At 59.5% G+C, this 27,544-nt stretch overlaps 2 protein-coding genes across 6 annotated transcripts in view; both read left to right on the top strand.

The window, feature by feature from the left end:
- TRAF3 (TNF receptor associated factor 3) overlaps positions 1-5,565 on the top strand; it is a 29,463-nt gene extending 23,898 nt beyond the window's left edge. For 4 of the 5 annotated variants that reach the window (XM_065871299.1, XM_065871297.1, XM_065871296.1 and 1 more), the window contains 2 exons: positions 3,527-3,701; positions 4,462-5,033. In XM_065871299.1, coding sequence (XP_065727371.1) covers positions 3,527-3,701; positions 4,462-5,033 — 747 coding nt within the window. Of the gene's footprint in view, positions 1-3,526; positions 3,702-4,461 lie in introns of all 5 variants that reach the window. The other variant, XM_065871295.1, reaches the window with a different exon arrangement.
- An 11,595-nt stretch (positions 5,566-17,160) lies between these two features.
- On the top strand, positions 17,161-26,756 carry AMN (amnion associated transmembrane protein). Its single transcript, XM_065872491.1, has 12 exons — positions 17,161-17,203; positions 18,009-18,127; positions 18,232-18,276; positions 24,361-24,448; positions 24,590-24,807; positions 24,982-25,119; positions 25,312-25,420; positions 25,543-25,625; positions 25,829-26,006; positions 26,095-26,284; positions 26,374-26,467; positions 26,553-26,756. The coding sequence occupies exons 1-12, from the start codon at positions 17,161-17,163 to the stop codon at positions 26,637-26,639; spliced, it is 1,392 nt and encodes a 463-aa protein (XP_065728563.1). The 3' UTR covers positions 26,640-26,756.
- Positions 26,757-27,544: the final 788 nt, after the last annotated feature.

Genomic DNA, 27,544 nt, shown 5'->3' with positions numbered 1-27,544 from the left:
CCCCGCCAATCCCCCATTTCAGCAGAGCCTGGCTCAGACCTGCCCCTCGGTCCTCACCCTAGAAATTCCAGCTGCTGGAGGACAGTTTACCTGAGCGCTATACAGTGGCTCAGGACACCACCACCGTGACTGGTCGCTGTTCCTCACTGCCGCCTTTGCCACTCTCTCCGCGGCAGAATGGACCTTCCCTCCCCACTTCCTCAGGCACCTCAGACGGCACTGTAAATGCCACCTTCTCCAGGGAGCCTTCCCCGCCCTGTGCATTGGACCACCTGGATGGTGACAGACCTATCCCTCTCTGTGTCATCTCCTCCCTTGTCTGAGTCTCCAATCGACCCTAAATCCTGAAGACAGGCTTGTACAGGAGTCCACACAGAGTGCAGAGCTCCTGACGGCCCCAGATAGGGCGGATGGGATGCAGTCAGAGTTGTGCAAAGGAAGTGGAACTTAAGAGTGGGTTAGCTTTCACCAGCCGTGGAAGGGTAGTTTATTAATATTTTACTTTGTAAAGAACTTTTTTTTTTTTTTGGCCATGCCGTGCAGCACGTGGGATCTTAGTTCCCCGACCAGGGATTGAACCTGTGCCCCCTGCAGTGGAAGCACGGAGTCTTAACCACTGGACCACCAGGGAAGTCCCTTTTTTCTCAATTTAAAAAGGCAGCCTAGGGCTTCCCTGGTGGTGCAGTGGTTAAGAATCCTCCTGCCAATGCAGGGGATATGGGTTCGAGCCCTGGTCCGGGAAGATCCCACATGCCGCGGAGCAACTAAGCCCGTGAGCCACAACTGCTGAGCCCACGTGCCTAGAGCCCGTGCTCTGCAACAAGAGAAGCCACCGCAATGAGAAGCCCGTGCACTGCAACGAAGAGTAGACCCCACTCGCCGCAGCTAGAGAAAGCCCGCGTACAGCAACAAAGACCCAACACTGCCAAAAATAAGTAAATTAATTTATTAAAAAAAAAAAAAGAAGACACCACTGGGCTTCCCTGGTGGCACAGTGGTTGGGAGTCTGCCTGCCGATGCAGGGGACGTGGGTTCGTGCCCCGGTCCGGGAGGATCCCGCACGCCGCAGAGCGGCTGGGCCCGTGAGCCATGGCCGCTGAGCCTGCGCATCCAGAGCCTGTGCTCTGCAACGGGAGAGGCCGCAACAGTGAGAGGCCCGCGTACCGCAAAAAAAAAAAAGAAGACACCACAATGAGAAGCCCGCGCACCACAACCAAGAGTAGCCCCCGCTCGCTGCAACTAGAGAAAACCCGCACGCAGCAACAAAGACCCAACGCAGCCAAAAATAAATAAGTAAAATACATAAACTTTTTTTAAAAATGTAAAAAAAAAAGCCTAGATGTGAGCTTCATTCCCGTGTTGCATTGTTAGCAGGAGCTGCACTCCCGGGCGCTCCCACCGTCAGTGGCTCTGCCGGGCTGGAGCGAGAGCGCTCTGTCCATGGGCCCCTTGCTGGGCCCAGGAGTCCCACCCACATCGGCTCGGTGACCAGATGGTGCCAAGTGACAGACGGCGATTTAAGCCCTAAGTGCACGAGCGTGAGACCGATAGACTGATGCTCTGTGAGCAGGTCTCCTGATCAGGGTTTATTCACATCGTGTGTGATCTGTGCTGTTTCTCTCAGCTCCTGAATCCTTTTTTCTAGTAAGATCCTCACCTGCATTTAAGATTTGTTTTTTATAGAAACACTGCAGGGGCTGAGTGTAGACTGCGCTTCAAGAATGACATCATGTTTGCTGCATCTTACAGAGAAAGCTTAATTTAGGTCAGCATTCTGCTTTGACCTCATACCCTTTCTGCAAATGAAGGGTCTGTTTGAAAATAGCACGTTTTCCCTTGCTGTGTGAGGAGTGCCTTTTAAACAGTGGTTGGGCCTTGTCTGTGTGTGTGTGTGTGTGTGTGTGTGTGTGTGTGTGTGTGTATGTACACGTGTGCTCGCTCCCATGTTCCCTCTTGCCCGCCACCCGCCTGCTGACTCCATGTTCCTGGTCTGTAGTTGGGGGCCTTGCTGTCATTTCAGACGCCACGGTTCTGCTCCCTCTCGAGAGCGCCTCATGCGTTCGTGCCACTGTCCTGTGTGCGCCACCAGTCCCGGGGCTGGGGAGGGGGGCTTGGAAGTGATGAGCAGCTTGTCCTCATGGTTTACAACGAGGTCCACCAAGGAACTGCCACTGATTGTTTAGGTTTCCATTAACTCCCCTCTTATTCTCACTAGTACCCACATCAGCCTAGTTTGTCATTTTGTCACTTGAGTAGGTAAGAGGACAGGAGAAAAATTACAGCTGTTCGTTATGGGTATGGGCGTTCATTCATGTCAATAGGATTGTCCCCAGAAAATAGACTTTGTGAACTAACTACGCTTCTCACCATATATATTTTAAAATAAAGTGGTATCGGTGTAGAAAGAAGTGTTCTTTAGAGAAATCGTCTTTACCTTTTAAATGTTAGCCAATATCAGGGTTTCTTGGAAAGAAGAAGAAGATTAACACCGTATTTTTACCCAGAAAAAGTAACCCAAGCCTACATGTTTGTTCCTTCACGGTTATTAAGAGCCAGCAAAGGTGCTGAAACCTCGATGTTTAAAAATAGTCTCCCAAAAGGAGAAGTGAACTCGGCAGGTCCCCGGGGCTCTCCCCTGTGTGGCCTCAGCCTCAAGGGCGGCCCAGCCACTCCACAGCTTCAGGGACTGAACCACCCAGCCTTCAGGAGCTTTATTTCAAAAATGCAAATTCTTTTTAGAAGTGAAAACTCTTTGGGTCCCTGGCTTCACCTAACAAGTGGGCAGGCCAGTCCTGCAGACAAACTGGGCAGCCATGGCTGGCACGCCAGGCTCACCCCTCCAGTTACTGTTACAGACGTGCTGGTCATGTGCTTCTGGAAAAGGGGGTTTCTGAATTATTTAAATCAAGCCTCGTTGTCGACAGCCACGCCATGCGTTTGTCAGCAGGGTTGCTCTGCCCAGTGGGAACAGACCCCCACCCACCCCGCCAATAGGCACTGGCCCCTTGGCTTCACCCGGGGCCCCGAGGACCTGTCTCCAGGGCCCTGTCCTGCTGCCAGCCCTGTGCTGGCAGCCAGGTCTCTGGAGCCAGGTGGCAGTGTGGTGGCAGCTCTCTCTTCTGGGACCCAGGCGGGGTTCTGAGCGCTCTTTGCGCCACAGAAACGGGGCAGCCCCTCTAGCCCCGGAGGCCCACATAGTTTGGCCTCTGCTGGTCACTCGACCCTGCAGGGGATGGAGGCCTTCAGACGGGGCCGATGAGTGACTCCAAGTCCTGAGCTGAGGCTAGGACAGGGGGGTGGGGGAGCCGCATGCCCTGCACTTGGTGGGTGAGGCCTCGGTCCCCTCCTGGAACTAGGGGCCTGGGTCCCTGTGTCCCCCGAGATGCCCGTGGGTCTAAGGTGAGATGCCCCGTGAGGGCTGATGCGGGCTCCCTGTTCCTGACCAGCGGGCGGCTCATGGTAGCGGCGCAGCGCTGGCAGCGAGCTCTAACTGTATTTTACCTTTTTCACACCTTTGATGTGGAAGCGAGTAATAGACAGCCAAGCGGAGAAACTGAAGGAGCTCGACAAGGAGATCCGCCCCTTCCGGCAGAGCTGGGAGGAGGCAGGCAGCATGAAGAGCAGCGTGGAGTCGCTCCAGAGCCGGGTGACCGAGCTGGAGAGTGTGGACAAGAGTGCAGGGCAGGCGGCTCGGAACACAGGTGAGAGCCGTGCGGGTCCGGGAGGCCCCGGGACAGGGGAGCCTGGCCGGGTCCCGGGGCCCCAGGCCAGAGCTGGGGTAGGCGAGGCGCGTGCTGCCTTAGGCCGGCGCCGTCCAGTCACGGCCGGTGCTTCTGATGTGCCGCCTGCCGGGGCAGCTGGCTTCCTACCGAGATGCCCACAGCAGGGGCCCAGACGCTCCCCTCCGTGCAGTGAGGCCTGCGTGGCAGAGTGGGCGTGGGGCGGCCTGCGGGTCAGGTGCTCCAGACCCGCTCCTGAAGGCCTGGGGGACAGAAGGTGACCAGAGGCAGCAGGGGACCCGGTGAGCCCAGCAGCGTGTCCGATACCTAGAAGCCACCGGGGCCGCTGCTTCAAGGGCTGAGCGAGTATTCTGAATATCTGCACGAGAAGGATTAATGGGGGAAAGAACAAGGGTGATCGTGATGCACGTGGGGCTGGATTCAGCCAGCCAAGGACGTGGGGGGGGGGAGGGGCAGCTTAAGCCCTCATAGGGCACAGCTTACCCGGAGCGTGGGGGCTGGAGGCCGGGGCCGTGAGCCAGAGGGCAGGCAGCCCAGGCTGTCGCCTCTCAGCAGGCTGTGGATCCCAAGGCCTGTGTTTCCGGTCCTCCACGGGGCATGAACCACCCCCCAGCAGCCGCAGCGAGTTTGGGCTCTTCTGCTCAGATGCTGGTGGGGATCGGCTTCTCCAGCCCCTGTGATAGTCATGTGTCTCCACGCCCATCTCTCCCGCCCGCCGCAGGCCTGCTGGAGTCCCAGCTGAGCCGGCACGACCAGATGCTGAGTGTCCACGACATCCGCCTGGCCGACATGGACCTGCGGTTCCAGGTCCTGGAGACGGCCAGCTACAACGGTGTGCTGATCTGGAAGATCCGGGATTACAAGCGGCGGAAGCAGGAGGCCGTCATGGGGAAGACCCTGTCCCTCTACAGCCAGCCTTTCTACACCGGCTATTTCGGCTACAAGATGTGCGCCAGGGTCTACCTGAACGGGGACGGCATGGGCAAGGGGACGCACCTGTCGCTGTTCTTCGTCATCATGCGTGGAGAGTACGACGCCCTCCTTCCCTGGCCGTTCAAGCAGAAGGTGACACTCATGCTGATGGACCAGGGGTCCTCCCGGCGACACCTGGGGGACGCTTTCAAGCCGGACCCCAACAGCAGCAGCTTCAAGAAGCCCACCGGCGAGATGAACATCGCTTCCGGCTGCCCAGTCTTCGTGGCGCAGACTGTGCTGGAAAACGGGACGTACATTAAAGATGATACCATTTTTATCAAAGTCATAGTGGATACTTCGGACCTGCCAGACCCCTGACGAGTCTCTGGGGAGGCGGATTGAGCAGAAGGCAACTCCTCTGGGGGGTTTGAACCGGCCGTCTCCACCGAGGTCCTCACGCCCAGAAAAGGACCTTGTGGAACGGAGGAAGCGGCAGAAGGTGGCCGCGGGCCGGCGGGAGGAGCCACGCGTCAGGACACACACACCACGTTTTCTAATAGACTAGCAACACTTCACTTGGAAGAATTATTTATCCTTCGACGAGAGAAATACTGCTGTCAGAGAAGGTTTTCGTTTTCATTTTTAAAGATCTAGTTAATTAAGGTGGAAAACATATATGCTAAAGAAAAGAACCATGATTTCTCTTCCTTAAACACCAAAAAAAGAACACACACACACACACACACACACACACACACACACACGCACATACCTGGGGAAAGCTGGACATGTCAGCATGTTAAGTAAAAGGAGAATTTATGAAATCATAATGCAGTTCTGCTATATTCATTCTAAGATTCAAGAGTGCAGTCCTGTTTCAAACATAGCCTGTTGTCTGTTTTAAGGCCTCATCTGGTCTCTGCTTCAATACTCTGTCAGAAGACCCTGAAGTGCACCTAGGTCTTTTTTGAAAGTCTCTAAATTCAGAATCGTTTTTTAATTTAAAGTTCTAAGATAATTGTTACTGCAAACATTTCATTTTAAAACGTCGATGGACTGATATTTCTTGGAAGAAAATGTAAAATATCAAACACTGGTTATCACTTGTGATAGGAAAGAGAATATTCAATCTGTTGTTATTTCTCGTTAGAAATGTAAACCTTCAATATCTGTCGTAGTTAATGACACTACTTCAAAATTATTATGAAAGGAAAATGCTCATGGATGCTGTGCATCATTTTCAGATTTATAATTGTTTTCACCCTAAAATAGGGCATTAGTTGAACTTTGGAGTTCTCAACAAAATCCTGTAGGTTTTTAAAATTCTGCCCCACGTGTTCAGACAAGCTCTCTGTTGCTGACAGCACCGACCTTCCGTGTCCAGTGTCCGGGGGTGGGCAGGTGACTTGTGCTTGAAGGAGGCCACAGCAGATGTGTTTCTTCATCCTGTCATATTGCTGCATTTGTTAACAGCGTTTGCGTAGAGATGGTGGCATACTGTACCTGTGCCTTAGATGTGACATGCTGCTTCTCGACCCCAGCTTTGTGTTCACTGTAATTCCAGAAGGTGGTAGTTCAGCCAGACCTCTCTCTTGATCACTAGACCTTTTGCCTCTTCGAGGGCCCTCAGACAGCCCTGTACCTGCTGAGGAAGCCGGGCCCCCCCGTCGGCTTCTGGAGCCTCCACTGCTTCATTATCGCAGATTCCAAATCTCTAGGCCCCAGAAGCGAGCCGCGCAGGCCACATGCAGGCAGGGACAGGGCAGGAGCTGCGCCGCTGCGTCCCCGGGCTGTGGGCGCTCACACCACCCGCCGCGGGGCCCTCTGAGCATTCCAGAGACTGCTCCCCGGGGGCCGCCCAGGCTGATCCACAGGCGTCCTGGGGCCCGCCCCTCTCTTGGAAAGGGTGGCCCTGGGGTCTTTGGCCCCGGCCTGCGCCTGTCCGGGCGGCATTTCTCACCCCCGTTTACCTTCTCTCAATGGTCCAACTGTGACAGAGCGGGGCCCTGCTCCTGTGCCCCCTGCTATGCACCACGCTCCATGGGTGCTCTTACCACTGATGGGTGCTACACGTGACGGGTGCTTCTTAGGCAAAACCAATGTGTGTGAACCGCCGCATCTGTGCCACTCATCCAAAAGACGCGCCCACGATTGGCCAGCTGGGCCGCGCACCTCAGACTGCCTGCCTCCGGGCTCCCCGTGGCCACGGCCACGCGGGGGACGGCGGGGTGGTGCCCGGTGGCCCCCGTGTCTCTGGTGCTGCCCTCCGCCCTGGGTGTGCCTTCGCCCCAGTGCCTGCTGGAAGCACCTCCTGGCCACCGCCGTCCCAGGCTTCCATAAGTGACCTCACGGGTTCCAAGCACCTGCCCTGCCCTTCGGCAGTTAAGATGCTGAGTTGTCTTCGTCTCTTTTTCTTTCCCATCCCCTGACCCCAGAATTGCTTTGAGGGCGAATCAGTGTCACCGGTTCTGCCCAGTAAGGAGTCGTGTGTCCCCGCTCACAGAGGAGGGCCCTCCTGCAGGTGCTGTGGGACCACTGTTCCCCCCAAGTGCCCAGACCTCCTCCAGGCCTGGGCCCGGTTCTGCCCTGGAGACCCAGGGGAGGGAGGCTGCCCGGCAGGCCCCACCCGGCCTCAGATGGCTCTCCCGAGGCCAGGGGTTACCAACAGGGACTTCCTCCCCTTCACGTAAAGTATGGGCGATGTTAACAAATTCAGGATAAGCAACATCTCGGTCTGGTAAAAAAAAAAAAAAAAAAAATCCTTTCCCTCCCCTGGGTTGGAATCCTGTCGGGGTCGGGCCGCTGGCAGCGCCCCAGAAGCATCCGTCCCTTGGTGGGGGGACTTTTCCAGCAGCTCCTCCCGGTGGAAGATGCCAGGCCCCTGGCCGCCACCCAGGAGCCCAAGAGACCCAGCTTCACTGTCCCCCGGCGGGAGGCTGGGACGCGGCGGGAGCTTCAGGCCGTGGCTCGGTGACGGTTGGTGGTAGCGGGTCGCATGCCTCCCTGGTGCCCGCGGGCCCTCCCGCCACCAGGGCCGCAGCGACAAGTGATGGTGTCGGACACGGCGTGTGGACGCACTTTTCCCGTGTACCGAAAGTGACAGATTCCGCATAGAACAAAACCGCTCCAGTGCCGTAGAGGAACCGACGCCGAGTCCCGTGCAGGGTTAGCACCCCTGCTTCCCCGTCGTCGCCTGTCCTGGAAATGAAGACCGGCCGGGTCTGCCTGCCTGCAGGTCTCTGGTCAGGGGTGGGGGGCCAGGGTGTCAGGCCGGCGGGGCCAGCGAATGCCAGGCTCTGGCTCTGGGGCTGGAGCAGCCCGGGCGGCTCACCTGGGCCTCTTTTTTACAGGTTGGGGTTCTCAGTTTCCCAGGTTTGTGGTGACGCAGAGGAGACGGATAAATTGCTCCAAGACCTGTCACACGAGAGGGTGGCACCAGCCCCCAAGAGTGAGTCAGGCGCGGTCGCGGAGCGGCCGTCGAGGAGGGCCGCCGGCCCCGCCCCCCCGGCCCCGCCCCAGAGCGCAGCCGCCAGCTGAGGCCAGGCTCTCGGCCAGGCGGCCCTCCTGCCCCCGCCCGTCACCTCCCTGTCCTGGTGGCCGACTCCACCAGGCCCCTCAGACGCCGGCCAGGACGGCGCAGCCTCTCCCCAGCAGCTCGTCTCCTGCAGCGTCCCCAGCCGCCCAGGGCCGCGCGTCCCTGTCGACCCTCCGCGTCATGGGGGTGGTCGCCCGCGGTGGGCCCGGCATCCTGCAGCCCGTGGGCAACTTCAGGCAGAGGAAAGGGCGGCTGGACGAACCCTTAGGCACAGCAGGGCCCCGAGGGGGTGGGGGGAGAGGCAGGACCCCGAGTGCACCCTGGGGGGCGCGCTGGCCCCTCCAGCCATCCAGGCCCGCTCCTTCCCGCCTGCACGTGGAGGAGTGCCCATCATCCCGTGCCGGACGCAGACCTCTCCGGCCCCAGCATCCCTGCCTGTCTTCACGGGCTTGGGCAGGAGATGAGATTCCTCGTGGGGCCTCTTGCCCACACCTCCGCTCTCCAAAACGTATCCCTCGCTTGCAGTGATTATCAGTGCTGGAAAGGGCTCAGGCGGAGCCATAGAATACTATTTTCTAACTTCTAGTCTAGATCTTTACTGATCAGGCCGCCGAGGAGAGCTGGGGGGAATTCCGGGAGTTCCTTTGCATCTGTGACACGAAGGGGGGGGTCTGTCACCCAATCTCCTCCTCAGCCCAAGACCATGGTTCTGCCTTCTGTTTGCAAATCTTGATAGTTGTGTTTTTTCCAAAGTACAACGTGTCCACTAGGGTCGGGTCAGACAAGGTCGGCGTGAGGCTCCAGCGAGGGCAGGTGACCCGGTTGTTCGTCTCTGCTGTCTGTCGGGCGGTGCTGCTTGTCACCAGGGCCCCGGGGCAGCGGGGGCAGGGCGCAGACCTGGAAGCGTCTGGGGCGTTTTCTGCTGGCCTCGGGTGACCCAGGCCACAGGTGGTTGGTGCCGTTTGCGGAGGCCCGAGTGGCACCAAGCAGTGCTCGCATTTCATTTCTGCCACTGCTGCTGTGTCTAGAGTCTGTCTTGTGAACTCACGACGAGAGAGAGGTGGAGTCCAAGACGGCTGCACCACTCCTGCGGTTCGTGGTGATCGGGTCGTAACTCAGTCCCCTTAGACCAGTGAGATAACTTCCACAGCAAACTCAACGACTTAATCGGTAAACACAAAAGCTGGCATGATTCTCAAGGATTTCTATAAGAATTCTCTGTAGAATAACGTCTGTGGTAAAGGAAGTGTGTAAATCCACGCAGACAGTTGTGTCGCATTTCCAGAATCGATTCTTTCTCTGATGGCACCCTCTGCGTTCAGTTCTCTTACCCAAAACAAAGACCAAAGAAGGCCAATCTCTCATTTGACTGTTTTTAACCTGCCTGTTTTAAAAATTGCATCTGTATAACCGCTCGCTGTGAGGACCCATCTCGACAGTCCAAGTGATTGTGACCAGTGATTCACGTCCCGTGTTCTTCTGCTCTTCTAAGAAAAAAACACAAAAGGACAGTGTAAGTTATTGCCCAGCAATACTCATGTTGTTACTGTGGGTTAGCAACATGGCTGACTTCCTGGTAGCATTATTATGTTTGATATTTTTGTTTACTGTATACTGTGTGTGGTTTTATTTGGTATTTATTTGTGTTTGGAGGTCTTGCAACGTTTTTGTGTTTCTGATGCTAATAACTAAAGTTTCTAAGAGTGTAGAATGCAAAACTTTGAAATGCTAAACTGTCTGATTAGAGGAAAATAAATCTGACTAGGAGTCTTGGTTTCTCTCACACTGACTCATAGGCCCAGGCGCGGCCCAGGGCCCCGTGAGGGGGCCCCTCCCTCCTGCGGTCACTGTCCTGGGCTCTGCGTGCACGTTTTCTGCACCGGCCCCTGCAGAGGGTGCCACTGGTCCTGCCGTGGCTTCCTGGCCTTCCCTTCAGGCGGTGGCTTTACCTTGAGGGGGTCCCCGGGGCCTGTGCACCCAGCAGCCGTGCTCAAGTCCATGGCTTGGTCCAGAGCAAGCCAGGGGGCCCTCATCCTCCCGGAGATCCTGTCCCATTTCCGCCACTTTATCAGCTATGGGACTTCGAGCTCTTTGAGCCTCGGTTTCCTCGCGTGTCAGGGGAAAGACAGCGTCTACCTCCTTTCTGAAACCAGGGGGCTGGCTGTGAGCCCCGCCAGTGCTGACACCGCGGGTGGTTGTGGGGCTTCCAGGCGGCGCCTTCCACGCAGCCACCCGCAGTGGGGACACTGTGGGCACAGGGCCAGCAGGCGCCTGCCCGGCTCAGCACCAGCGGGCCGGTCTCCCTGGGCGGTCAGGCCCCGGAGCAGGAAGCCCTGCGTCTCCCACGGTGTTCCCCCGAATCACCAGGTGTGCGGGCTGCTTTCCAGCACCGCGAGGCAGCGCGAAGGCCCTGGTGACCGCTCAGCCCTTCCCCCACTCGCCCTGGTCCTCCACGTGTCGCCGCCGCAGCCCCCGAAGCCCGTGCTCGGCCTCACCCCTTCTCTAAGTCACGGCTTGCGGCCCGGGCCTCCCCGTGTGCCCACCGGGCAGCAGGAAGGGGCAGCGCAGGAACCAGCCCCCAAGGCTGCTCCCACCCAGGGGCTCAGGGCCTGGCCCAGGGGTGCTGCCCGGGCCCCAGGGGCTCAAGTGTTCCTGCCCACCCCGCACCCGGAGCCCTGCAGGGATAGCCCGTGGCCCCCAGCTCTTCCTACACGGGGTCCCCACACACAGGAGCTGCCAGAGAGGGGGCCACATTCAGTCCCTCCGTCTGGGGGGCGTCACAAGTCCACGCACCCCTTGCGCTCCACCCTCCTCCCTGGGCGCTCAGGCCTGGCGCCCCACCTCGGACCTGATGCCACCACGGGTGCTGAGTGAGGCCCCTGGGGGGCCCTCAGCCCTGAAGCTGGAGCCCCTGGCGGGTGGCAGCGCGCAGTGTGGACGGCGCCGCGGGCGGGCAGCGCGCGGAGCCGTGTCCGTGGGGTCTCCAGCACCCCCGGAGGGGCCGCTCAGCTGGGATTTCGGAAGCCGGATCCTTTCCCCCTTCTGGAGTTTTTTCCCCTGCGTCTTACGGGGCAAGAATCGGCAACAACTCCCAGGATGAAGGGCCCGCCCCGGGGTTGCCCCTGGGCCGAGGCCGCAGACCCGGGCGCCGGTCGGCCGCAGGGCTGCTGGGGGCGGGGCCTCCCGGCGGCTCCCCGGGGCCTGGCCCCGCCCCACCTCGGTCCCCCGCAGTCGGCCCGGGTGCGGCCCGGTCCCCGCCTGCGGAGGGACCCTCGCCGCCTCCCTCAGCCCCGGACGCGGGGTGGGCTGCCTGTTCTGAGCCCTGCGATGAAGGGGGACTCCCGGGAAGCTGGGGACTCGCTGCCGCTGTCCCCTCAGCAGCCGGGGCAGAAATGCTGCCATGCTCCCGGGACCGAGCCGTCCCGAGAAGTGTGCCCTGAGCCCCGGCCCCCCGCACGTGCCCCGGACGCCCGTGCTCTGCGGGGTCTGTTTTAAGTAAGAAGAGCGAGGCCTGGAGAGGAGGGGGCGCGGCCCCGGAGCCACCCTGCGCTTTGCTGTCTCGCGTGTGGCCGGCCTGTTTGGGGACCAATGGGACCTCATGGGGTCGTTAACAGCTGTGGGGTCGAAATCGGCGTCGGCGGCCTCTTAACACCCCCCCCAACCCCACCCCCCAGGGGAAGCGGCGCCAACGCTGACCCCGCAGAGGCCCAGGACGTGTGTCCCTGCAGAGCTCCGGCTGCTTGGAGGCGTCGTCCTGAGCCCGGCCACAAGATCAGAAGTCAGAGATTGAGAGGAGGCTTTGAGTGAACCAAGCCCCGGGCCCCGGCCTTGCTTCCGGGTGACCCCTGGACCCCAAGGGAGGCCTCGGAGGGCGGAGGCCAGACCCCAGAGACCCAGGCAGCCACTGCCCCTGCCAGGCCCCGGGGGGTGGGCTGGAATCTGAGGACCGGAAGGCTGGCCCTGGAGTTGGGGGGATGCAGGGCTGCAGGCAGAGCCCCCCCACCCCCTGCGCCGAGCACCTCTCTGTTTCCTTGTGGGTAAAATGGGGATAGCAGCGCCTCTGCTCGCAGGCAGTCGTGAGGCCGCGTGAGGCCGGGTGGAAGGTGCTCTGGGGTGGGGGGGAACGTGTGCTCAGCCAGTGGTGCCGACACACCTGGACAGAGCACCTTGAGGTGACCTCGGCCTGCTGGGCAGGGTGGGCTGGCCCTGGACTTGGCCTCTGGTCATTCAGCTGAGGGGCCTCCAGCCACAGACAGGCACCCCGGGAGTCAGGGACCACGCGATGGCCGTGGCCCTGGGCTCCAGAGGCTCCCCCTTCTCCCAACGCCTGCCGAGCCTGGGGCGCGGACACCTAGTTGACGCAGCCTCCGTGGGTCCGCTCCCCTTGTGGCGGCCCTCAGACTCGGCCCTGTGTGTCCCGTCTCGTCCACTCATTTGTCCTCGCCCAGCCAATCCCAGGGCAGGGGAGAGGGGTCGGGAGGTCTCTGACCTCCAGCTGTGGCTCCTCTGGGCCCAGAGGCCTGCGAAGTTCCCCTGACAAACTTCCCCTCCAAACAAAGGCTGTAGGGGCGGTGACAAGTCCCCCACACACCGGGAGAGGGGGCAGGGGCGGGCAGGCAGGACAGCACAGGCCCGGGCTGGACCCTTACGGGACCCCTCCCCAAGGTGGGGGGCTTAGCGACGTGCCGGGGGCAGCTCCCAGGTCAGTCTCCCCCGATGTCCTCCTTTTCCCAGCGTCTGCAGACAGAAAAGAGATGGAGTGTCCAGGGCTGAGCATCTCCTGGTGCCCTGTGAGGCGGGCACTGCCACCCGGCTTTGCAGGTGAGGGTTGCAGGTGAGGGACGAACCAGGTTAAGTGAATCGTGTGGCCTTGCCCTGCATCCACACCCGGGACAGCCTGCATCCGAGCCTGGCGCCCCACTGCTGAACAACAGAGCTGCCCCACCTGTGCTCCCCTGGCAGACAGGTGGCCAGCTCAGCCCCTTCCAAGCCAGGCGGAGACCCCCGTTCACACCCCCCTCGTGTACATCAGACCCAGCCCCCAACACTGCCCTGGCCTCACCTCCTGCTGTGCTCTTCTCGCCTTCCTTGGAGCCTCAGGGCCTTTGCACCAGCTGTTTGCTCCCAGGTCTCAGCCGGCATGTCCCCTCCTCACAGAGGCCTGCCCTGGCCACCTTGCCTGAGGGCTCCTGCACAGCCTCACGCACACTCCGGCCCTCCCTGGTTGATCCGTGCTTCCTCAGAGCACTGACCAGTCCATCATCCGTCTCCCCGTCCAGTGGCAAACCCAGGAGGCTGCACTCCCAGCCCCGCTGCAGGCCTGGTGCCAAGCGTGTGGATGAACAAAAGGCCCAAAGAGAAATCCGGAGACAGCAAGGAGGCCACAGGCCCTAGGGCGGGGAGTTTTCCAGGGGTCAGAGCCCCTGAGCTGGTAGGTTGTGGGGCGGCAGGGCCTGGGAGGTGACCGGCCAGCCCTGGGGAAGTGCCAGCCATCCCTTCCCCTCACGAATATTTTTGGAGCATCTCCTGTGTTGCAAGCAGTACATGAGGAGGGTGAGCAAAGCCCTGTGGGCCCCACGGGGCACGTGGTGGCAGATGCTGACAGTGGGGTGTTTGTGGCCAAGGTGGCCTCTCTGGGGAGGTGACCATGTGCAGAGACCTGAGTAAAGGGAAGCCCTTCTGAGGGGGGCTGCCCTCTATCCTCCCCCCACCCCCACCTCTCCACCTGGTGCCTAGGAACAAAACCGTGTGTACTGGAGCTTCAGTTCCTCTAGAGCGACATTGAGGCCCAGAGAGGTATAGGAACCTGCCCAAGGTCACACAGCCAGTCAGTGACAAAAGTGTGGGAGAAGGAGCTGGGGAATTGGCCTGGGGGGGCATGGCTCTGTCCTCACAGACTTGTGAGGATGGGGGGGTCTGACTAGGGACCATGGCTGCAGGCAGGGTGGGGACCACCCACACCCCCAGGGCAGCAGGACTCACTCACACTGACTGACCTCAACCAAGGGAAGGCTGCAATGGCCAATCGGAGCACAGCAACTCCGGCCCACAGGGTTGGTGCTCAGTTGGAAACAGGAACCTCACTGAGACTCTGCACAGTGACCTAGCTGGGGAGGTAGCAGGTCCAGGTCTCCCAGAAGAAGGCTGACCACAGAGGGCAGTCAAGCCAAGACAGAGCCAGACAGACAGACACAGAGACTGAGAGACCAGACAGCCCAAGCCCCTGGATCCAACCTTGCCTAAAGCAGCTGCTGCATGGATTTCCTAGTTACTGGAAGAAATTCTCTTTGAGACTTGCATTTTCTCCTACTTCCCACCGGGGTCCTGACCAGTTGGAAAGAGTGTGCGCGTATATGGACCTGCGTGTCCGGGCACCTGTGCATGCAGTTGCAGGCCTTCTGTGAATGCAGGTTAGGGTTAGGGTTAGGACTGCATTTCAGTCCAGCCATTCCTTACCTCATGTCTTTGCTTCTGAGTCATTCCAGGGACCCTTTGGCAGCTCTGGGCCACGGCTGGTGCCTGCCTCCTGCCTCGGTGTGGATGCCTCTTTGGGCCACCCTCTGATAGCTGGACCCACCTCCAGCCTCTGCTCAAGGATACCCCTTTCAGCAATGGACGCCGATACCCCACAGCCGACAAGCCCTGGCGCCTCCTGTTCTGCCACTTTCAACCCAACCTGTAGCTGCAGCTGTGACCTCATCCTTCCAGTCTCAGCTTTAACACCACCTCTTCCAGGAAGCCTTCCTTGACTGCCGTGGAGGATGGAGCTTCCTGTCAGCCCTACCGGTGGCCAAAGCCAAATTCAGGACCACGCAGACCCACCTTCCCCATCCCAGGCTGGGCTGGGAGCCAACCCCTCCGCACAGATCTGGCACCGCTGAGCCACTGAGAGCAGGTGCCCCGATCCCACCCAGGAGAAAGGGTGGGACAAGCTGGTGTGCTCACCCCCTCCTTCCTAGTCAGAGAAGTCTCTGTCCCTACCCACGGCATAAAGTGCTTTGAGGGCTCCCAGCGGTGGGCCCCTTGGATTTCCTCCTCGTCTGAAATATCTTGTGTTGGGGAGAAGCAAAGACCCAGTCAGAGAGAAGAGGGCTCATGACAGGAGGTGTGCAGGTGAGAGGCAGGAGACGGCAGGTGAGCCGGAGGGAGGGAAGAAGGTGCTGAGTAGCTCCCCTTCACCCACAGCCCTCCATCTATACATCCACCTCCATCATCTACCCCTCCATCCATCCTTCTGTATTGACTCGTCAACCACCAAGGCATCCTGAACCCAATGGCCCACCCACCATTCCTCTCCCTTCCAGCAACCATAACCGACAAGGCGTCATCTGTTGGTCTCCCACCATCCACCAATCACCCCAGTCATCTCACCATTGATTCACAGCCCATGCCCTAAGAATCAGTTCACCCTTCACCCCACCACCCATAACCATCCAGGTTACCAAGCCCAATCTATCTGACCTCCCACTCACTCTTTACGTCCCATCCCTAACAAATCCATCCTCCACCCACTCACCACCATCCATCCCTATGTGCATCATACAGAGAGAGAGCCGAGCACCCACCTCGCCAGTTAAACACGGCCATCTCCCCCGACTCATCCCTCCAGCATCCCCCGTCCTCCATCCATTCACCGGCCATCTCCGCCGACTCATCCCTCCAGCATCCCCCGTCCTCCATCCATTCACCGGCCATCTCCGCCGACTCATCCCTCCAGCATCCCCCGTCCTCCATCCATTCACCGGCCATCTCTGCCGACTCATCCCTCCAGTATCCCCCGTCCTCCATCCATTCACCCATCCTGTACTCATTCAGTCTATCCACCTGTCCATCCACCCACCCATTTATATCCAGTCATCATCTCTACTCTCATCCATCCGTCCACCACCCCTCTACTGACCATCCATTCACAATTCATCTGAATCCCATTTGCCATTCATTTAGCCACCATTAATCCATTCATCCACCATTCAGCTCATTTACCACCCATTTCCAGCCATTCCATCCAAAATCCACAACCTTTTTTCACCCACCACCCTCAACAAGCCATCCACCCATAGACCATTTAACATCCACAATTTATCTTTCACCCACCAACCATCCATTTATCCAGTCACCATTCCATCTTCCACCCTTTACACTATTCTTCTTCATCCAACTACCATCTACCATCCATGGCCCATCTTTCCACAATCTACTCTCCTCTATCCATCCATCCACCATCTGTGATCATCCATCCATTTATCCATCCACCACCCACTAACAACTATCTACACTTACCTGCCACCCATCACCTGTCTACTCACCATCAACCATCGATCCTCTATCCATCCACCATCCGTTATCTCGCCATCCATGCATCCATCTACCATCCAACACGCGTCGATCACGCACTCCTCATTTTCCATCCGCTGTCACTCATTTACTGTCCATTTGTTTATTCACTCACCATTTCCCATCCATCCAATCCTCATCCATCCACGAACCAGCACAAATACGCTCCACCACTCACCATGCACCCACTGTCACCCGCTCACCATTCCTCCATACGCGAGACACCAGGCACCATCTACCTGCCACCATCCACAGTCCATCCAGCCCAGGAGGCAGGAGGGCCTGCTTCGGAGAGTGGACACCCAGCCCCACTAGGTGGGCAGACTGGGTGCAGCTCCAGCTGCATCTGGGGCAGAGGGGCTGTGGGAGCAGAGGTTGTTTACCCGCCGCCCCCAACACACCCGTTATTTTGGGCAAGTCGGTCCGACAAGCGCCCAAGGTCCTCAGGTCCTGTAGGGCTGAGTGTGTGGGAGGGAGGGGGGCGGGGCCGGCGCCTCCAAGGGGCCTAAGGGTCGCTGCAGGCGGGTCTGGAGGTAAATGTGTAACCTTCCCCGGCCGCCCCCGCCCCTCCCCGCCCGGTCACGTGGGCCACGCGGGGCAAAGTCTCCGGGTCCGAGACGCGGAAGCCCGGGCGAGATGGGCGCGCCGGGCCGGGTCCTGCTGTGGCTGCAGCTCTGCGGTAAGGGGTGGGTGGAGGAGGGGACGCGACACACCTGGAGGCCAAGGGCCCCCGAGGGGCGGGCGGCGAGAGCTTGAGGGGCTGCGAAACCCGGCCGGGCCTCCAGATCCCTCCGCGCTCAGCGCCCGCGGGGCGGTGCGGGAGGCGAGGAGCCCGGGCCAGAGCTACTCCCGGACCGCGCCTGCCCTCGGGCGCTTGTCCGCCTTCGACCTGGGCACCGCCCCGGTCGCCTCCCGAAGCTCCGCCGCCGGCCTACGTCCTCCCGGCCCCGAGGGCGCCGCGGACCCTCCCCGTCGCGCCCAGGCCGGCGCGTGTCCTCGGGGCCGGCCCCCAACCCCCGGGAACTTTAGAAACTGCAGCCCCGTCCCTGTTCCCCTCTCTTAAGCTCCTCGCGGCCCCCTCAGGACGCAGCTCCAGTTCAGAGCCCGTCTGGACGGGTCTTGCGGCCCCCCCAGCCCGTTCTACGTGGCAGAGGCCTCTGCTGCCCCATTCGCCTCCGTCCCTTGGTCGTCGCCATCCTTGTCTGGCCCGGTCCTTGGCTCCAGCGCGGGGCGAACTGGGGGCGGGCTAGGAGGCGATCTTGGCGGGCGTCCCGAAGGAGGGCACGTTTGAGCGGGCTCTGCAGATCCCGTAGGAGTTCGTCAGGGAGCGTTGTGGCCAGGCTCCTGCAGTGTCTGGTCCGACGCCAGGAGCGGGAGTGGCGAGGGCCTGTCTGGGTGAGGTCGTCCTCCCTGGGCCACTGGGGCGTCTGGGCGCGAACCCCGGATGCCGCGGGCCCGGGAGCACTCAGTCGACCCCTCCCCAGCGCTGACGCGGGCCGCCTACAAATTCTGGGTCCCCAACACCGACTTCGACGCCGCCGCCAACTGGAGCCAGAACCGGACCCCGTGCGCGGGCGCCACTGTCGAGTTCCCCGCGGACAAGGTGCCTGGCCCCCACTCCTGGGGCCGGGGTGGGGACCAGCGTGGTCCGGGCCCACTGGGAGCCCAAGCGTGGGGTCTGCTTGCTGATGCCGCTTCTGCCTGCAGATGGTGTCAGTCCTGGTGCGAGAAGGTCACAGCATCTCCGACATGGTGAGTCCGGGTGGCAAATGGGGCCCAGGTCGGTGGGGGTCTGGTGGGTCCCACCGGGGTCAATTCCATGCCCCTTTCTTGCCTCCTGACCGGCCTGCAGTCTCTTGGGGGACCCCGCAGTACACTGGCCGTCAGCCTCTGGAGGGGCTTCAGGAAGGTCCGGGACCCACATGGGAGTGGGGGACGCCGGTCCTACAGTCTCAGCCAGGCTATGCCCCAGCCTTGTTGGGGGGTGTGGAGGGCGCCTCTTATCCCCACTGCCCTCTGCCTCTGGCCCCTGCGCTCCTGTAGACTGTCTTCTCCAAGGTTTGCTCTGGGAAAGCCCCCGCTCCCCACCCCACCAAAGCCTTTCCCTGTCCTGGTGCCTCAAACTCCACCAGCAGAATTCGAGGGGACCTTTTTCTCAAACTGCTTCACAGTGTGAGTTCCAGGGTGGGGGTCCCCTCACCTGGAGGCCAATGGACTCTGTGGGTGAAGAGGGGCAGTCAGGGGGCCCAGGCCTGGGACTCAATCTCTTGCCCAGATGCAGGATCTGGTGACCCCTTATTTCCACTTGGAGGCAGCTCGGTTAATTGATGGTTTTCAAAAGCGGCATTAATTCTGGGAGCATGGCGCCAAGTGGGGCAGGGCTGTGGGCTCAGTGGAGCCCCGCCCTCACCTGCAGCCTGGGAAGGGGGCAGAGGGCAGGATATCCCCGTCCCCGCAGATCCGGGGTCGGGATGTCTTTCCCACATTTGTCCAACGCAAAGACTAAGGTGCGGAGGGAGCAGTGATGATGAGAAGGTGACAGCAGAGCCGGGGAGGTAGGGGCGCAGCAGCTGCACCAAGGGGACCCGCCTCCGCAGTCCTGGTAACCATGGCAACCAGGCAGCGGCTTGGAGCGAACCGGAACCCGCGGGCAGAGGACTCAGCTGCGGGGGAGGGTGCCGGGACCTGGGGGCTCCTCCTGGCTGACTTCGTTACTTTGATGGTCTCCTTTGGAAGAGCTTGGGGATCCTAAAAGACACAGCATTCGTTCATTCATTGTTCACTCGTTTATCGGGTCCCTCCATCTGCCCCTTCCTTCCCACGCCCCGCCGCCCAGACGCGAGCCCTCCCCTCGGCCAGAGGCTTCCGCGCGCCTGTACCCCTGCGCACGGCCCCGTGGGCCCCTCCCCCACCTCCCCTGCCTCTCCTCCGCTCCGCGGGGTCAGCTCCCGGAGGACCCGGGTGGGAAATGACCGGGGGCCCAGGGACAGGGGGCCGAACGGACCCAGCGCTGCCTGAGGCCCCTCCCACCCCCTCTGCACGCGGGTCCCCAGCGTTGTCGGCTGCTGAGATGTCGCCCTAGTAACAGGCACGACTGTCAGTGATTTCATTTGCATTTCTCTCGGTTTGGAACTTCTCTCCCTGGGATTTTTCTCTTCCTGAACCCTTCTCCCTTCCCATTTCTACCCGTAGCCCAGGTTTCTTGTTTTGGGGGAAATCTCCTATATTCTACCCATTAATGATTGTTGAGATACTGCAAGTGTCTTCTCACTGTGGACTTTGCCTGCGTTTCCCTTTGCTGATCAGAAACCCCCATTATTAATCTATCGAATGCAAAATCTGTTGCCTTATAACTGTTTTTGGTGTTTTGTTTAAGCATCTTTTTCCTGCTTCTCAGTCACAACCATAATCAACTATATATTCTGTCTGTTAAGTCAGAGCTTTGCCATCAGGGGCACGTGGCTGAGTGGGGCACTAGCTAGGGAACCAGGCGTATTTTTTTCCTCCTTGGAATGAGCCCAGTTTCCAATGAATGTCCTCCTCCAAACCAGCAGCCTTGCCCCCTGGCTTTGTGGCTCTGCGGTCACTGTTCGTCAGCTGCCCAGTGAGGGCTGTCTCTGAGCTTTCCCTGCAGTTCCTTTGATCTTTTTGCCCGTTCTCCTGCCGGCACCACACTGTCCCCACTCTGAGGCTCTGCGAGTTGCCTTAATATCCCACTGGGTAACTTGCCTTCTTCACCCCCCTGTTACGAGGTTGACTAGTTCTTTGTGGATCTGATTGTTACAGAGAGATTATAGTGTAGGTTTATCAGGTAACAACAGCACCACCACCAAAACCCTGGAATTTGATTGGGAATGAATGATACCTTTATACAAGCAAGTCATCCATTCAAGAGCGTGGATTTTCTCTCCAGATATTTCAGATCGTTGGTCATAAAACTCTTTACTAGAGTCTTAAAACGGTCCACGTGAGGTTTTGTGTAGTATTGGTTAATTTATAAATACTTTATAGTTTGGTTTCTATTGTGAATGGTGCCCTATTTTTAAGAAATATATTTTCTATTTGGTTATTTTTGTAAACAACGACCGTTGTTCCTCTTCTCTTCCAGTCCTAACTCCTTTTTTAAAAAAAAATATATAAATTTATGTATTTATTTATTTATTTTTGGCTGAGTGTGGTCTTCGTTTCTGCGCACTGGCTTTCTCTAGTTGCGGCGAGGGGGGGCTACTCTTCGTAGCAATTAGAAAACATTCCAAATAGGTTTCTGTTTACAGAAAATACATTTGAACAATGCCAGAAACACTTAAGGCTAAGTAGTATTAGACCTTCTCCTCCATCTTTATAGCAATAATCAGAGTATGTTTTTTGTCACAAAGACAGAAGACTAATTTCGGAAAGGAAGAAACAATATGATGTACAGTCCTTTCTGTCAGAAGACAAGTATGTTTAAAAATAAAGCCTCATCAGTGGTTCTGAATAAGAAACATACAACGTTGCCAAGCAGTCCCAGACTCACATTTGAGATAAACTGTGGGGTTTAAATTAATGTTTGTAGGGTTTTGTACATAAACTTTATTTAATTGTGGAAATTCTAATCTATTTCTAGTTTGCTAGAAGCTTTAAAAAAATCATAAATATGTTGTTGAACTTTTCAGTTTTTTTTTTTTTCCTACATCCATTGAGATGTAATTTCCCCCTGCCTCCTTTAGCCTGTTAGTGAGGTTTTCTGAGGTTGAACCGTCCTGGTAAGACTGATGTCCTCCTGGTACCTTCCTTCAGGTGCAGGTCAAAGTGCGCCGCTTCTTCAAGACACTTGACTTCTGTCATACTGATTTTGCTGGCACAAGACTCTCCACTACCATCTGCTGGGACACCATCGTACATACTGCAGGGAAGTCGTGATGGGAGCATTCCCTATCCTTTCCTTCCTGCATTCTTGGGACATGAACCCTATGATCACCATGTATTTTTAAAATACATTATTGGATCCAGTCAGCTAATATTTAGGATTTTGCATTTGCGTTTATAACTCAGCTGAGCCTATAATCTTTCTTCCTTTGTATTGTCCTTCATTTGGCTTTGGAATCGCACTTACACTGGCCCCAGAAAATGGGCTGGCAATTTTCATTCTTCTGTTTTCCAGAACAACTTCCTGTAAGAAGAAGTTAAATTTTCCTTGAGGGTTTAGTATACCTCACCTATAAAAAACACTTGGTCTGGGAATTTAGGGAACAGGAGGTCTCTGACTAACATTTAAAACTCTTTGGACTACCCTGGTGGCACAGTGGTTAAGAATCCGCCTGCCAATGTAGGGGACACGGGTTCGAGCCCTGGTCTGGGAAGATCCCACATGCCGTGGAGCAACTAAGCCCATCCACCACAACTACTGAGCCTGCGTGCCACAACTACTGAAGCCCGTGCGCCTAGAGCCTGTGCTCTGCAACGAGAAGCCACTGCGATGAGAAGCCCGTGCACCGCAACAAAGAGTAGCCCCTGCTTCACAACTAGAGAAAGCCCGCTACACAGCAACAAAGACCCAGTGCAACAAAAAATAAATAAAATTTGAAAACAAAACCAAAAAAACTCTTTAGGGACTTCCCTGGCAGTCCAGTGGGGTTAAGACTCCGTGCTTCTGCAGCAGGGGGCGCGGGTTCTCAGGTTCGTGGGTTCATCCCTGGTCAGGGAACGAAGATCCCATATGCCACACGGTGTTGACAAACAAACAAACCTTTAATGCTTACTTGTCTATTCAAATTCTCTATTGCTTCTTTTTTTAAAAAATATTTTTCTTTATTGTTTTGGCTGCGTTGGGTCCTAGTTGCAGCACGCGGGCTCCTCGTTGCAGCATGTGGACTTCTCTCTAGTTGTGGCGTGAGGGTTTTCTCTCTCTTGTTGAGGCAAGCGAACTCAATAGTTGTGGCTCACGGGCTTAGCTGCTCTGCGGTATATGGGATCTTAGTTCCCCGACCAGGGATCGAACCCACATCCCCTGCATTGGACAGCGGATTCTTTACCACTGGACCACCAGGGAAGTCCCTCTATTGCTTCTTGCATCGATTTTAATATTTTAAAAATTTCCAGAAATTGGTATATTTCATCCAGGTTTTCAAGTTTGGCAGTCCTGATTTCTTAATCTTTTCAATACCTGTATCTCCCCTCGAACGAGTAAGTTCTTTACTGTATGTCCGTGCCCTTGTGGTCTCCCCGTCCCCCATCACATTTTAGTCCTAGATTTAAACATTTATTAAGAGACCGCAATAAGCTTTATCACAGTATTTCATCACCCTACTTCCCGTATCTCTTCTAGGCTTCTGGATTTCTTTCCTTCTTACTTTCTCCTAGCATGTTTTCAGGGCAGGTCTTTGTGTGGCAATCATTCTGAAGTCTTTTAGGCTTAAAGGTACTTTTATTATCTTTTAATATATGTAACATACTAATCTGGAGTGCAGGGCCGGTTCCTGCCCACTGGTGGGCAGGCCTGTGTCTAAGGGCGTGTCTAGAGGTGGCTGCAGGCTCCAGAAGTCTTCCGGCAGCCTGTTCTGTCCTGTGCACGCATTGTTGTTGCTGAGAAACCCGATTCCTGAATTTTTTCCTTCCTGGGTGATCTGTTCTTCCCCGCTGCCGCTTTTAGAATGTTCTCTTCGTCTTTGATATTCATGGACACATAGTGTCCTGTGATTTTCCTTATGTGGCATTCAATGAGACCTTTCAATCCGAGGTCTCCCAGCTTTCTTCAAATATGGAAAATTCATCTTCATTGTTTTTCAGATATTCCCCCCGCCCACCCTTGTATCTGAATGGTGGTGCTTCAGTGTTGGGCGGGCTCCCATCTCTCCTGGTTTCTCCCGCTCAGCGCCTTCCTGCTGTCTTTCAGCTGTTACATTTATCATATAGTATGTACATCTCCCGCTCTGGTTCTTTTGAAAACCGACTTCTTGTTCGTGCTTCACACTGCTAGTACCCGCCTCCCCTCCTGAGGCACATCGTGTCCGTCTGTGCCTGGCGCCTGTAGGTGGGTTTGCCTTGCTGTCACAGTGCTGCACCGTCAGCTGTGGAGGTAGCTGGCCTGTGACCTTGAATCTCCCCGGTGTCAGCCTCTTGGTCAGGCCCAGTGCTTGGGGGACTGAAGAGCAGGCCCTACCCAGCAAGTTGGGATGCCGGGCGGGGCCCTGGATGGATGTGCCCTGAGACATTGAACCCCCGTGACCCCTGCACTGGGCATCTCTCCTGGTCCAACCCTCGCCTTCAACCCCAACCCTGGCGGGGGCAAGGAGAAAAGATGGGTTCCTGGGGCTTGGAGCGGCGGGTGGAGGGGGCAGGGCCAGTCAGCCCTCCTCCTGGCCTTCCCCGCTGCCCTATTTCCTCTGACACCTGAGGCCTGGGCTTCTGTGCTGAAGGGGCTCCAAGGCCCCACTACCCTCCCCGCTGCCTCTGGCACCCGCTTCCCCAACTGTAGCCCCTCCCCTCCCTCACAGGCTCAGGGCTGACTCCAGAGTCCCCGGCAGCTTGGCTTCCTGGAACCTACGAGCCCTTGGACTGTAGTTTTTCAGGGGCGACAGGGGAGGGCAATGGCCCTGACAAGAGTCACCCTGCCCCTGGGACCTGTCACTCCCAGGTCTCAGGCTAGCTCCTTGCTCCTTGGCTTGCAGCCCTACTCCCTGCGGCCTATCTGACCTTCAGGCAGGGCGAGGTGCCCCCAGGCCCTGACCTCGCCTGCTCACTCTGTGGGCTAGAATCTTCCCCCCAGGGACAGGGGGGCCGGGGGTGGGCGCAGAGTGGGACCCTCTGATGCCCCAGTCCACCGCGCGGCGCCGCCTCAGCCTGCGCTTCCTACAGCTCTTGCCGCTGGACGGGGAGTTCGTCCTGGCCTCAGGAGCTGGATTCAGCGCCCCGGACATCGGCTCGCACCTGGACTGTAGCACAGGTGAGGGGGCGGGCCAGGGGCAGGGCTTCGAGGGGGCGCGTTCGTGGGTGGGGCCTGGAGGGGACGGCGAGGTCCGGGTTGGAGCGTGGCCGGGTTGGAGGGCGCGTTCTGGGCGGAGCTCAGGGTCGCGCGCTCGCCCAGGCGGCCCCGCGCTCTTCCGCGACCCCGACCGCTTCTGCTGGCACGACCCGCGCCTGTGGCGCTCCGGAGACGCGGCGCACGGTCTCTTCTCCGTGGACGCCGAGCGCGTGCCCTGTAGCCACGACGACGTCATCTTCCCGTCCGACGCCTCCTTCCGGGTGGGTCTCGGCCCGGGCGCCGGCACGGTGCGCGTCCGCAGCGTCCGGGCTCTGGGCCAGGTGAGCCGGGCGCGCGGGGCGGGGCGGGGCGGGGTCTGGGGTCTCAGCTCCGCGCCTTTGCCCCTCAGTGCCGCTCCCCGGAGCGCCTCCCACCCTGTTAGCCCGGTGGCTTCCGAGCATTCAGGTGCTGTCTCGTCCTCGGGCTGGCTCCGGTGGTCACCCGGCGACCTGCAGACATTCACCAGCGACGAGGACCTGGCTGATTTCCTGGCGTCCCGCGCGGGCCGCCTGCGCTTCCACGGGCCGGGCACGCTGAGCGTGGGCCCCGAGGCCTGCGCGGACCAGTCGGGCTGCGTCTGCGGCCACGCCGAGGTGAGGGCGGCCCGCAGCGGGGTGGCTGGGGCACCGCACAGCTGGGCCCGGCTCTGCGCCGGAGGTCGGAACTGTGCCAGGGGCCGCCGCGCCCCGCCGCCTCTGGCCCGCTCGCCTCCCCGGGCGCGTGGCCCTCTCACTGCGGTCTGCTCCTCGCCGTCTCCGCGCTGACCGCCGCTTCTCCGCTTCCAGGTGCAGCCGTGGATCTGCGCAGCACTGCTCCAGCCCCTGGGTGGCCGCTGCCCCCAGGCTGCCTGCCGAGACCCCCTCCGGCCCGAAGGGCAGTGCTGCGACCTCTGCGGTGAGAGCCCCGCCCGGCCCCTGCTAGCTAGGACGGCTTGGCCACCCTGGCTCGCCCCCAGCCTCAGTTTCCCTGTCGGGCCCGGACCCGCGGTGCTGACCCTCACCTGCCTGCTTCTTCAGGAGCCATCGTATCGCTGACCCATGGCCCGGCCTTTGACCTGCAGCGGTACCGGGCGCGGCTGCTGCACGCCTTCCTGGCTCTGGTAATGGGGCCGCGCCCCGACCGGGGCCCCTGCCCTTCCGCAGCCCCGATCTGGGACCACCCTCTCCGCAGGAATCCCCGGGCCCCACTCCGCCTCCTCACTGAGGCGTCCACTCTCCGCCTGTCCACCGTTTGTCCCTGCCCACAACGTTCCCGCAGGGCCGAGGGGCGGAGTTCCCGGACCAACTCTGTGCCCCTCTCCAGCCCCAGTATCAGGGGCTGCAAATGGCCGTGTCCAAGGTTCCGCGCCAGCACCGGCTCCGCGAAGCCTCAGGCGCGAAAGCAGACACGGAGATCCAGGTGGTGCTGGTGGAGACCGGCCCCGAGACCGGCGGCGCGGGCCGCCTAGCCCGGGCCCTCCTGGCGGACATCGCGGAGCACGGTAACCGCGGGCGCCCCGTTCCCAGCCCCGCACCTCTACCCCGCCCCGCCCTGCTCGGGACCGACTGAGCCGGCGCCCTCCGTTGCAGGCGAAGCCCTCGGGGTCCTATCGGCGACCGCTCGGGAGTCGGGCGCGCCCGTTGGGGGCGGCTCGGCGGCGGGGCTGAACGCGCCGGGGCCGCGCGCGGGGCTGGCGGGCGGCCTGGCGGCCGCGCTGCTCCTGTTACTCCTGGCGCTGCTGGCGGGGGCGCTGCTGCTGCGCCGCGCGGGGAGGCTCAGGTACGCGGGGCGGGGCCTCGGGGCGGGGCCTCGGCGCCCGGGTACGCGGCGCTCAGGCACGCAGGGCTCACGCGCGTCCCTACCTCCAGGTGGAGGCGGCGCGACGAGGCGGACCCCGCGCCGGCTGGGGCGCCCGTGGGCTTCCACAACCCTGTGTTCTACGCGGCGGACCTGGCGGAGGCGGTGAGGGGACGCCCGGGGGCGGGGGTGTGGGACTTCCCGCGGCCGGATCCCTGACTCCGCTCTCCCGCAGCTCCCCGCCCCGCAGCTCCCCGCCCCGCAGCTGGACGTCTGGAGCTCCAGCCGCAGCTACTTCGTTAATCCGCTCTTTGGCGAAGCCGAGGCCGAGGCCTGAGCGGCCGCGGAGCCGGCCCCCGCCCCCGGTTCGGCGTCGCAGGCCCCGCGGGATACCCCACCCTCCGCTGGCCAAGGACAGGGTGGCCTTGCTCAATCAATAAAGGGCTTTCCCGCACCTGCGGTCAGCCGTGGACACACTGCTTCCTGCGTTGCCCCCCCTCTACCCCTGCCTGGTGGGATGTCGAGGGGTGGTCCTCAGAGCCTGTGCCGGCTGGCGCCTGGCCACCCGCCCAGGGCAGTCCTGGGTACTACCTGTAGGCTGGGGCGGTCCGAGGCTTCTGGCCTGCGAGGTTCCACCCAGAATTAGGAGGAGGCTGCCCCGGTTCTGGAGGAGCCCACGGAAGAAGCCCCTAAGGCTAGGGAGGGGACTGAAGCAGGAGGGGGGCGGTGGGGAGAGGCAAATCCGAGTGAGGCACCAAGGAGGGTGGATAAGTGGGCTGCCAGGTGCTTCCCTAATGCCAAGCTGCTCGGACCCAGGGCCAGCCAGGTGGACCTGGACTTCCGGCAGACTGGGCTGCCCGGAGGAGCGGTCCTAGGGACACAGTAGATCTGTCCCCTCTGCTGGGGGCAGGGGCAGAGCCGCCCGCCACAGTGGTGGAGCGTGTCAGAGAGCTGGCAGGTGCGTCCTGCTGGGTGGGGGCTGTTTGTTTGGTGTCCATCGCTGCAGGGCCGGGCCTCGCCCTCTCCCTTCTGAGGGCAGCTCTGGCCCGGAGGGTGGGTGTCGGGACTGAGCCGCTCTGAGTAGGACACTCACTTGGTAGGTGCTTGATGGGGCAGCAGTGGGATGGTGGCTTGTGTGTGTATGTGTGTGTGTGTGTGTAAAGTTGTACTGATGGATGCCCAGCTTGAACTGTCAGGGACACTTCTGTGTAAGCAGTATCTGAAAACATCCCCCCCTCCCTC

The sequence above is a fragment of the Phocoena phocoena genome, chromosome 2 (genome assembly GCF_963924675.1).
Source record: "Phocoena phocoena chromosome 2, mPhoPho1.1, whole genome shotgun sequence".
Taxonomy (NCBI): Eukaryota; Metazoa; Chordata; class Mammalia; order Artiodactyla; family Phocoenidae; genus Phocoena; species Phocoena phocoena.
Note: the sequence above shows the minus strand (reverse complement) of the source record. Positions and strands in the feature narration are given on the sequence as shown.